The sequence below is a fragment of the Alosa sapidissima genome, chromosome 1 (genome assembly GCF_018492685.1).
Source record: "Alosa sapidissima isolate fAloSap1 chromosome 1, fAloSap1.pri, whole genome shotgun sequence".
Taxonomy (NCBI): Eukaryota; Metazoa; Chordata; class Actinopteri; order Clupeiformes; family Clupeidae; genus Alosa; species Alosa sapidissima.
Genome location: NC_055957.1, coordinates 48877626 through 48889687, shown reverse-complemented (window position 1 = coordinate 48889687; position 12062 = coordinate 48877626). Strand labels below are relative to the sequence as shown.

The following is a 12062-nucleotide window of genomic DNA, read 5'->3' as shown; positions in this document are numbered from 1 at the left end:
AGACAAACTATTTATACAGTCAAAACATCATGACATGCTTAGTCTTTTCAAGTTTTTGTCCTCCGACATTTGACTGAGACACTGAGGGGTCAGTGTGAAGGTCGAACATCAGCCTCTCTCAGAGAAATGGGATATAGATCACAAGAGCCTCGTGGTGCGCTTGTTGTTTTCTTTTTGTTCCTTTGAAAGACAAGATGCAGCATCTTCAAAATGCCTGTTCTGACCTCTGCTGTCAACAACGGAAAACGAATAAATAAATAAATAAATAAATAAATAGATAGATAAACAAGCTTTACATAAGCGATTACATGCTGCTGCATGTCAGCCTAAGGAAGACTGACTTCAGTTTGTGGGGTGGAGCCAAGATCTGCCCAGCTGAAGAGCAACAAAATTAGGTTCAACCCAGATTATAATTACATAACTCCTTCACTCTGCCTAAGGGACATGGAACAAAATGAATCGGGCAGTTATCACACCAATTCCAATTAAGATTGTAAGGTTTATAAGAGTGTGTATAGCCTACATCTGCGTATGTGTGTGTGTGTGTGTGTGTGTGTGTGTGTGTGTGTGTGTCCACAGGGTTGCATGTGAGCATGGATACATGAGTCTCGCATGAATTTGCATTTTCATGATGACATACAGTCGAATGCAAAAGTTTGGGCACCCATGCTAAAGTTGACTAAAAAGAGGAATAAAAAATCATCTTTTGGAAATTGATCTTAAAGGGGTGGTTCAGGATTTTGGACATAGGACCTCATTTCCAAGTAAGCAAGTGTGATATTTATCAGTGGAGACCGTTTTCAACACGTTTCATCCAGTCCTTCTAATTGCAGAGTTCGCAGGTGCTAGGCTAGCGCAAGTCAACGGTATGTGCTAGCCTGCCACTAAAGACAGTCTTACCCACTCCAAAGTACACCCGAGGCAAATAAATTATAACGCCAGACTATCGATGTAAATGTCTGTATTGACAGTGTTATTTCTAACGTTATTCTATCCTTGCATTTCAACGATCGCATTACATTTTGAGGGACTAGTTTCTTAGCAGCGGCGGAATTATACTTGCTCCGGTTAGTAGTACTGCGCCGAAAAGTAAACAGTAAAGCGCACTCCAATGGGGATAGTAGTACTAGTACCTAGTAGTAGCCTTGGTAATATCAGTCCGCCGCTGAGTTGCAAAATGACTACTAACAACTTTAGGGACCAAAGTATAACTATTGCAACGCGATGCAAGGGTAGTTGTATTTCTTACACTATTCTATCAACACAGACATTTACATCGATTGTCTGGAATTTGCCTCAGGTGTACTTTGGAGTGGGTAAGACTGTCTTTAGTAGCAGGCTAGCACATACCGTTGACTTGCGCTAGCCTAGCACCTGCGAACTCTGCAATTAGAAGGACTGGATGAAACATGCTGAAAACGGTCTCCACTGATAAATATCACACTTGCTTACTTGGAAATAAGGTCTTATGTCCAAAATCCTGAACCACCCCTTTAATGCCTTAAAGGAACCATATGTAAGATTGTGGTCAAAACTGGTACTGCAACCACTTTCAAATGACTGTAGAGCGGTGTATCCCCTCCCCCTCCCCCCGGACTTGAGGTTGCCAACCCGGATGCCGAAACACTACTGACTTCGTGATTAGTACATAGGTGGAGGGTGGCGCATCAGGCCAAAACACAACATGACATGACAAAACACAACATCAACATCAGTTGAGGGCTGCAACTTCACTTTTTAAATGACAATATCCTGGCCGGACTGCTGTTGTCAGTGATATACGTGTTTGAAATGAACATGATTTCTTAATGTCTAGTGACATATCAGGGCCATTTTATGATTAATTGAAATTCATTTCTTACATACGGTTCCTTTAATTAAAGAAATGAGTAAACATCCAACCTTTAAAGACACCAATTTTCTTTGTGAATGAACAATGTATCGTAAATAAATAAATGTTCTTCCGTAAAATACAGGGTGCATAAGTTTGGGCACCCCTATGTTAATTAATAGAGGCAGACAGATTTTTATTTTTAAAGACCAGTTATTTCATGGATCCAGGATACTATGCGTCCTGATAAAGTTCCCTTGGTCTTTGGAATTAAAATAGCCCCATATCATCACATACCCTTCACCATACTGTACCTAGAGATTGACATGGGGTGCTTTTCTCTCAATGCAAATCAAACCAGCTATTAGGCTAACTAAAATAAAATCATGCCAATTCATTTTTATTCCTCTTTTTATTCAACTTTAGCATGGGTGCCCAAACTTTGCATACGACTGTATATGGAACAAAAATAACAATAATTTCCATACCTTTCTGGGCCGCATACAGTCCTAGTCTGTGCACAGAGAGGCAAAGGCAACTCGCTCTGAAGGTATTCAACTGGACCCATACCACATTAGTTCACCCTGAGGCCCAGGGGTATGACCCAGGGGAGCCAAACTTACGGCCAATGATCAGTTATTATGCTCAGCTGACTAAGATGGTGCTAAACACGCACAGTGTAGGAACAGCATTTCCAGAAATGGTGAACTATTGCGCCGCTTCGATAGTTCATTATTACATTGTGCCAGAAACATTTTTTTGGTAACTACAGTTGAACTGTTTGGGTGTTTGTGATTTGTTGAAGCAAGCTGTGGGAAAGAATGCATGGCTGGGAGCATTTTATCTGTCTTGTGATGTTGCTTTAGCCCTGGTGGACAGTGGAGACTGTAGTTTCATTCATGTGCCTTAATGGCTAATCGAGCATGATGTGCAAATAGATGAAACTGCTTGTGTGACGTACCTTGAGGTCAGCAATATGAAAAAGTGTGAAATGCACAAAAAGCATCAGCCATTACATTTATACAAGTATGTTTGTGTCTGTCTGTATGTATGTGTATTGGTAGGGCTGTTCTCTACAGAATCAATATTGTGATATTGCTGATGTTGCGTATACAGATGCTGGTGTGGAGATGATGCTGATGGTAAAAATAGGAGACTACAGAAAACGTTATTATGAGTTAGATGTATGAGTTCAGAATTATTTAACGATACTTTCAAGATTTCCATAGGCCTGAATGTTACCGTAATTTCCTAACTATTAGCCGTGGCTTTTACATTGATTTTGCAAAATTGTTGTCAGCTATGAGGTTAATACACGGGGACAGGTATTAATATGATTTTGTTTTTTTTTTACTTGCACAAAACACTGTTCTGCAAGATATACACAATGCAGCTAATCAGGAAATCACTGTAAAGATCCCACAACTAAAATATACTTCCAGTAATTTCCTGTGTATTAGCCGCATTGTGTATAAGCCGCAGGACAGTGTTTTATGCAAGTTAGAAAAACAAAACCATATTAATATAAACTGAATAAATTTAGCAAAATCAATGTTTAAGCCGCGGCTAATAGTTGGGAAATTATGGTAAGTGTTGTCTTTGCTGTTATAAATATTTATAAAGAATAGCTGTTAGAGTGAATTCTGTTTAGGACATAGTCATTATTATTCAACATTACTGGAACATGTAGTGTGACAGGTATTGTACCGACTACTGAGCCTCTGAATCGAGTTTGCTGGCAATTCCAAGCCCCTACTTTTGGGCATGTATGTTTTTGACACTGAAAGTTGTTTAAGATGTTTCTAACTAATGCTTTTAGGAAGAGCCGCACAACTCCCTGGCAGAGAAATAAATGTGTGGCTTGAACACAGCACAGTCCGGTTACTTTTAACAAACTACCCTGCTAAGGGGCTGGGGAAAAAAGCTGAAAACATCCTCTTTCCCCATGAATGAGCCTAGCTAATATGCTTGGGTGGACAACAGCTTTGTCTGCATAGTGCAAAGATGAAGTTATGCAACCGTGGGGTACTCAGTCCTTATGTGTAGCCCAATGTGACCCGTCGTCGCCTCAGTAGCTGACTATCCCAGCGCATGAGGGATTTAAGTGGAGGCGAGTCGTGTGGAAACGTTTGTTATGAAGACAGGCTTACTACGCATTCCTGAATTAAAAAAAGAAAATGTAGCCATACAATTGCATATAAATTTAAATGGTAAATTTTGTACTTTGGGGGAGTCTGACACACACACACACACACCACACACACACACACACACACACAATCCACGTGATTCTAAACAGTGTATACATACTATGAGCACACATAATGTGCTAGATATACACTGGTCAAGGCTTTGTCCCAGGGCGGATTGTTATGTCAGTAACAGGAGGGAGTGACTAGGAGAGTAATCACTGGGCAACTAGGGATCGCAATGGCCTGACTGTGACATGTCTCGGGACAGCTTTCTTACTGATTTTCTTTTTTTGTCTAGTTATAGGCCTATGTGTATTCAATATAAGTTGAGATTGTGAAGAAAGTGTTAAGAGTCTCAGAATATGTAAAAAATGGCAATAGCAATAACAACACTAGTGGTTTTGTAAAGACTTGCACATATGCTGTGATGTGACGCAGTGGTCTTATTAGACAGATACAGTTCATTTGGGGCCAGAATCCACACCAGCACTATTGACAACATTCCAACACCCCCCCATGGCTGCTTCTCCATATCTGCAGCTACCAGATCCCGCATCGCGCAGTGCTAATTTTGGAACTTAGCTCAGGGTGGGATTCTGAAATTGGGAAGGAAATGTACGAGAGATGTGACTGGTGCTCTCTCGACTGCAGCAGTGGAAGGAGAGCCCCATCCCCATCCCCAGCCTCCCGACCCTTTGAAGTCTGCAGCTGAGGCAAAGGCTTGTGGCGAGAGGCATCAAAGCCATGCTGCCGTGAACATAGCCTGCCTGTAACTTGATTATAGAGGGATGTGTGCAAGGGTTTTCTAATCTCTCTCGGCTGTGTGCATAGTGCTCATTCTTAGCCTTATGCACAAAAATGGAGGAGGTGGAGGATCGAGGAGGATGTGTCTTTGGGCTGTGTGCATTTGTTTCCCCTGGAATGTGAATGAAGCAGCCTCTGAATTACAAGCAGCATTGTATGCCTGCATGTATGCATTGATGCCTGGGGATTGACTAGTCTAAATGGGATGGAAGTTCAGGGATATGGCCAACTTCACCGGTGTTCATGGCAGTGGATATGAATATTCCTTTATTGGGATATAACCAGATAGAATATGACTTGGTCATCATTTGATCACCTTGGTCATCATTTAACAGCTTTTATAGTTATTTCTGCTGTGATTAACATAGCCTACTTAATTGTTTGGTGAGAAGAACACCTGTTGTAGAAGTTGTTGTGCTGCAATTATTGCTCTTACTGTGACAAAATGTAATTTGCACGTTCTAGGGCATTTGCAAATTCTCCAATTTGGAGATCTAAAGTCAGCGACACCTTTTGACCCACTCAGGATGCCATTGGCTAATAGCCTCCAGTAATAAAGCCTATTTATTCACAAAGTAGAAATCTACAGTAGCCTATATCAGGGATTAATACGCAGTGGCAATGGAGAATTATCTAGCTTCGCACGTTTGTCTTCTGTCAGCACCGGTTCATCATGTCCCCGCAGGTGAGGATAGAGGAGGACAGGTCTGAATCAGTTGTGGAATTGATAGTGATGCTGACGTAGTTTGCAGTGGGGCTGCCAGTGACAGGATTGGTTGTTGCGGCATGGGCAGGAGGGGGTGGACGGGAAGCAATCGGAATCTGTTCGTTTAAAACCGCCTCCTCACACGGCGCGCGCTGAGAAACGCAAATCCTCTCTGCTTTCTCCATGTTTAAGTCTGCGAGCTACCCGATGGCGGACCCTGCGCCTAATATCATGCATGGAAACTGGTTCACCACGGGATACAGGGATAACGCTACCACCACGCCCGCGGGGGTGTTTGTGGAGAAGCCAAAGAAGAAGGGCTTTTGCCTGGTTAAAATGATGTCCCTTAACCACAAGAAGGAGACGAACAATCATCAGCACCACCACAACAACAACATGCCCTTCATGATTCATTGTCATATTGGGAAGGAGATCAAGCATATATGCAGCAATTGTAGCCGCGGCAATGATACACAGGATGGTGAGTGTGCTTGTAGCACAGTACCGTGCGCCTCGGGGGCTCTTGCTTCCCAGTAGGGATTTTCTATGAGAGTAGGCTACAGCTCTTTCTCTCCAGGTCTGCATTTATGCGAAGGATCTCTCTGGACACCACCGTTAAGGATATCGCTAGATGTGATAGTTTCTTAATATTCGTTTATGGTGCCATAAACGTAGGCCACACAGTACCCGTACTGAGCTGAGAGTCGTTTACTGCACTGTTACATCTTAGCTTCCTATTGATTTGATACGCAAATGCGCTGCAATATGCAGATTCAACACAAGTTGTGAATTTCTTGTAATGTAGCCCATTACACGGATTTTGCATTACAACTCCGCAATGTCCATCCATGCTGACTAAATCATGCTGCTCCCAATTGTTTTGGTCGCAGCGTGTGGAGGGGTCATCTGGTTTGCCACTCGCCACCGTAGTGGTCAATGGCAGAATGCTTTTCCATTGTAACGTTATGTCCGTTGAAGTGTTGTATTGACCTATTATGACTATATATTTAAAAAAAAACAGCATTTGTAATACATTATTTTATTTCAGGATTATCTAAAAAAAAATCATTGAAGTTTGGCTTATTTTCCTCTCAGGGAGGCGCTGCTCATAGCATTAAAAAAATTAGGCTAATGGCCATTGTACATTTAAATCTGTTGAGTGTTTTATTTGCTCTGTCTCCTTGCTTTAATCCAAACATAACCAATGCATTCTTCCTACTCAGTTTCTTGAGTTGAAGCTGCTGTCACAGGGTTGAAAGCTGCCTAGATACTGGGATAGGGGAATGGTGTTGAAATAAGGGACAGCCTGAAAGGAATGGATGTTTAACTAAGTGAGACGGTGTTCTATAAGACAGATGGGAAATAGTTTCATAGTGGTGGATTTAAACAGAAACAGAGTGGAGTTTGAAAGGTTACAAGGTGAAGGTGTACAGCACTGTTTCCCTTTTCATCTAGCCGCTTGCTCAAACATCTCATCATGCAAAACACTGATAGTACAGTAAGAGAAGTCTAATTATGGATATTTATAAGTATTTCCCAAGAAGAGGCATCTTTGGGAGACAGTCCTGCCACCCAGTCTTCAGCAGACATGGAAGATGCACAGATGGTCAGAAGCAGATCCCTTTTCGAAGCCTCTGCGCTTTCCCTCCTATTTCCTTTGATTTAATTTGGGCAAGACTGATTAGCTCTGCAGCTCCACGCCGAGGCTGCTGCTATTCCTGGAGATGTACAAATCTTTAGCGTGGTGCTTTGAGTAATGAGCAGAGACTGCCTTAGCCCTCATTCATGTCCGCCCTGCCACGGGTTTTGATCGCTCGTTCGTCTTGCCCCATGCTGACCCCCCACCCCCCAACCCAGTTGCAGTCCTGTCTCAGTGGGGTGTCCAGTCACACGCCAGCAGTGGCTTGTGGGATGCAGGCTAATATTTAGTCTGGGATGTTGTTGCTGGTGGCCATCTACTGGCGTGAAATGTGAATATGCGAGTGCAGTGCCTGTCCTGCTGGCCGCCCTATGGTTTGGCAGCACAAAAAGCCTACATGTGGAGCGGCACAACGTCAGGTGTCCTGTTGACATGGACTCAAATCCTTAGCTCTGGCCAGACATTTTTCCACTCTTGACACAGGCCTGTGTCTGTGTTTCAAACCTTAAAAGCTCGATGACAACACATGCCGTTTTTCAAAGTTCTTTGTCATAATGGTCCTGAGTTCCCATTTAAATGTAATTTTATAGCCTTTTCATCCATTCACCTTTTTTTCCCACCCTCATCAAAAAGAGTGCACATGAAGTCAAGCCCCAAACGGTTGGCATAATCAGTGCAGTGTGTTCAGAGTTTGAAGGTCGTCCCCTCCCATGTTTTTGTATTTTGATACTGGTCTTTAAAGATCGCCTTCATCCATTTTTAACGGCTGTGGTTGGAGAGGCTGGGGAACAAATGGCCCACTTCTGTTGCACTATGTGTGGTGCTGCTTGTTTGTGTATTTATTTATTTATTTATTTATTTATTTATTTATTTATTTATTTATTTATAATATAATTTATTACGTGTGCTACTGTCTTGCTCTGTATGAGATGCTGAAATCATCCACTGCAGGCCTGCTTATTAATCTGTCCCCTTCAACCCTTTGCCAGACCTCCCAAGAGGGCAGTAGTGTGGCAGGGTAGGCGTTTAGCAGGGCTTCATAATCCTCTATGCCCAGGTGTCCCACACTGACTTGTTTTTGCAATAAAATGCCTTGCTGGCCTTTACCCCAAACCCCTAGCCTAAGGATGCTTAGGCTTGTGTAATAAGATTACTGTCACAATGTGCCATATTTTCCCTTCGCGAAGTGGAAATAGCTATGACGGCATGATGCTCCTTCATGATTTGTCATTAAATAATAGCAGCTTGGCTTATGCACACCATTTTTGTTCTCTTCTGCTCCTTTGACTCCGTACTGTGCATTTTTGGTCACACAGCACTCTGTGTCTCCCCTTGCAGCTGAGGAGGTGGAACGACTGTCTGCCATGCGCTCTGAGTCCCTTGTCCCCGGCACCCACACCCCACCCATCCGCCGGAGGAGCAAGTTTGCCACCATCGGGCGCCTCTTCAAACCCTGGAAATGGAGGAAGAAGAAGAGTGAAAAGTTCAAGCAAACCTCTGCAGGTAAGGTCCCGCTCTTCCTCTCTCCATGCCCTTACAACGCTCAGACTACCCTACTCTGGGCTTGGGGGCTTTCTTTGCCTCTCCCTACCCTTTTTCCACCCCTCTTTCTTTCTTTCTTTCTTTCTTTCTCTTTCTCTCTCTCTGGTGGAGCAGCTCTCTCTCTCTCTCTCTCTCTCTCTCTCTCTCTCTCTCTCTCTCTCCTCTCTCTCTCTCTCTCTCTCTCTCTTCTCTCTCTCTCTCTCTCTCTCTCTCTCTCTCTCTCTCTCTCTCTCTCTCTCTCTCTCTCCCCCCCTCTCTCTTCCCTCACTGGCTCCTGCTGGGTGGAGCTTGCGTAAGCGTTCTTTTAAAGCCAGCCCTAATGGCATCACCTGGAGTCTGACCAAGCCCTTGGCAACATTTCGCTCATTTGGAGGTCGGGGTCCTGGGTGCCTGCTATGGTAGAGCTCAGAGGCAAATATGCCACAGATTGACCATCTCATGTTAAAAGTATAGACTTGTGCTCTGTCCTCTGGACAAAGCAATGTGAACCTCTAGGTGATGATGCATAGGGCAACATTCTGAGCAATATTGTTGAGCAACCACATACTGTAACTGGTTCTATGTGCTCTGATTGTGCTGATTTGGACAACCAACACTTGCCCATTGCCCAGCAACATTGCTCCCAAAAGTTTCCATGTGTATCGTCAGCTTTAAGTGTTTTATCTTTCACATCAGAACATGGACAGAGAGCCTCATTCGTATTTGATTGTTAAATGTTGAATTTCTGTGCCTACGATGACATCTGCCAGAGCAAATAGAGTTTCTTTCTTCTTCTTTCTTTCTTTTCTTTCTTTCTTTCTTTCTTTCTACCGACACCCTTCTCTCTTTCTAGACTAAAAACACACAGACAGACAGCCCTTTCCACCAATATCTTGTCATCTCATTGTCGTCTTTGCACAGTCAGTGTCGGGGCTGTTTCTCACTTTAAATAAGGTTTTAGGATTGAGCAGTTCATTAGTATATTGCTTGCAAAGCAATCTGTTATATTGTGAAATGATGATCAAAGTCTCAGTAGAGCGCTGATGAAATATGTATGAATGGAGTGCTATTTGCAGAAAAGTCTGCAAGTTTTTTTTTTTTCCACCACACAAGCTCAGGATTGAGGAATGATGAATGCAGTTGATATATCATGTTCAAGGTGATTGAGACTGAGTAAAAATTGATTGAAGGAGAGTGCTGTCTCCTTTGCCAGGGAGCTATTTTTAAGGCCATTGATGTGCTGGTTCACTGGTCCATGGTGGTCAGTGGCAGGTTAAAAGCTTGCTTTTAACAGTGTGACAGAACTCTGCACCTCTGTGTTGATCTTGTTTGACAGTGCTGAAAGGTTAACTTGTTGTCCTGAGTGCATTTTACCTTATAGCTTAGATTCCATTAAACCCTGGATTCTGGACACTTGTGCATCTTGTGTACATTCATGAAGAAAAAACACATTTGTCCTTCAATTATTCTTGACTTCTTCCTGATTTTTGCAAGTCCGAGTCCAAGATTTTTGCCTCGAGCTACATGTTTGGTGTGAAGAGTCCGGAGGTTCATTCCTGGTTGTATATGGCCTCAGTGCGACTGATGTTCTTCTTTATTTGGCAAATTAAATTTGGAGATTAAAATGACTTCAGTTTGTTTTAGGGATTAAAGCAACAAGATCCTCTTTTAGATCTATAACGCAGTACTTAAAATGCTCTTAGCTGTTTTTTACATGCCATTAAACTGGGGCAATGAATTCAGTACTTTCCCCGAGCCACAAGTTAAAGTACTTTCCCGAGTTGTGCTTGTTTTTTTCCCCCACAGAATGTCACTGAATGATCAGAGGAAGCCCTCTTGGCATTTACGCCAACGTGACTTAAACCCACACAATTAATGGAACTGCTGGGAAAGGTTTCTGCTGTCTGTTTTTGTAGCTTTGCTTAGTATGTAATGAGCTATTTTCTTTTTTTTTTCAGGTAGTGGTAAGACTTGGTCACATTTAGGAAACTCTTCTTCTTTGCTGTCAAGTCTTTTTGGGATTTTCAAAAATTGTAGTTTGCCTTATCTGACAGATCAGTGGATGTATGCTTATAAGGGGTGGAAGGGATTTGGGATTCTTGAAGCAAACAATTCTTAAAGTGCCCATATTATGACTATTTTTCAACAAGTTAAAATAGGTCTAGGAGTTCCAGAAAACATGTTTCTGAAGTTGTTTGCTGGAAATAGCTTGTAGGAAAAGATTCGTACCTACCTCTATTACACTCTTTTTCAGTCCCTGTCAAAGTGTGCCGTTTCTGCTGCTCATTACATATTAATGAGCTGCTGCTCCCTTACCCACCGCCCCACTCCATTAACTGTTACCAGGGTCATTCGTGCCAAATCAACAATGCCTCCAGCCTAGCCTGACCATCTTGGCTACTGTGCAAAGGTATCTGACATTATTTTTCTTAGATATGTAGGCTTAAAATACAGTTGAACTCGTAGGCTTGGTGTGGAGAGGTGGGGTGTTGATTATGCAACGTCTGAAACACGCCAATTCAAAATCCCCTAACATCTACTACACCTTCGTTTTACATAGTACATCAGTAACACTTAGCCTACCATAATCTCTATGTAAAACGGTTAGCTTGCTAGCTAGCTATCTAACAGTGGAACTTCAGTAGCCTACAACATAAGCTTAGCTATCTCACCTAGATGTAGGAAATATGTAAGTGATGGAATAGAATGAATCCCATGAACAAACCAATAACTACACCAACCTGATTTTGTGCCTTTTATTCACGTTTGTTCAACGATTTATTAAGTATAAATCATTTTCCCCTGCCCACTTCGATGCAGTTCCATAGATTTCCATTATATCCCACGTAACGTAATTGCCCTAAAAGGAGGTGGTGGGTGGGAATATTGAAATGTTTCGGCTTGTGACGTCAAAAGCCTTGCCGATTTTGACCAGCTCACCCTGGAGGCTGAAGGCAGGATGCATCCAGAAACCCTTATCTCACTCAAAACAGCATGGGTGTTTTTTTTCCTAAGTTTGTATGCGTGTGGAAGCACCAGAGACACACAATAACACATCAAATCCCAGAAAAATTGATTTTTTTCATAATATGCACTTTAAAAAATCAATTAAAAAATCAATTCCCTAAAAACTGGATCTAAATAGAAGCAAATGCTTTATACCACTAGCCTGGGTGCCAGATGAACTTAGCCCTGCCCACAACATTTGAGGACTAGAATCTAAGAATGGCTCGCCAGGCTATTATACCCCTAACAGACTAGTATAAAATGGAATCTGGTCTCTTTTGTATAGGGAACTTTATCTAGTTTAGAAAGCTTAAGTTTGTAAATACATTTATATATTGTTATCTATATAGTATTAATTTAAAT

At 42.3% G+C, this 12062-nt stretch overlaps 1 protein-coding gene across 3 annotated transcripts in view; it reads left to right on the top strand.

Moving 5' to 3' along the window:
• The window catches only part of LOC121704754 (phosphatase and actin regulator 1-like), a 57019-nt gene that overhangs the window by 20781 nt on the left and 24176 nt on the right, over positions 1 to 12062 (top strand). For 2 of the 3 annotated variants that reach the window (XM_042085216.1, XM_042085225.1), the window contains one exon: positions 8511 to 8675. In XM_042085216.1, coding sequence (XP_041941150.1) covers positions 8511 to 8675 — 165 coding nt within the window. Of the gene's footprint in view, positions 1 to 5650; positions 6015 to 8510; positions 8676 to 12062 lie in introns of those variants that run through there. The other variant, XM_042085208.1, reaches the window with a different exon arrangement.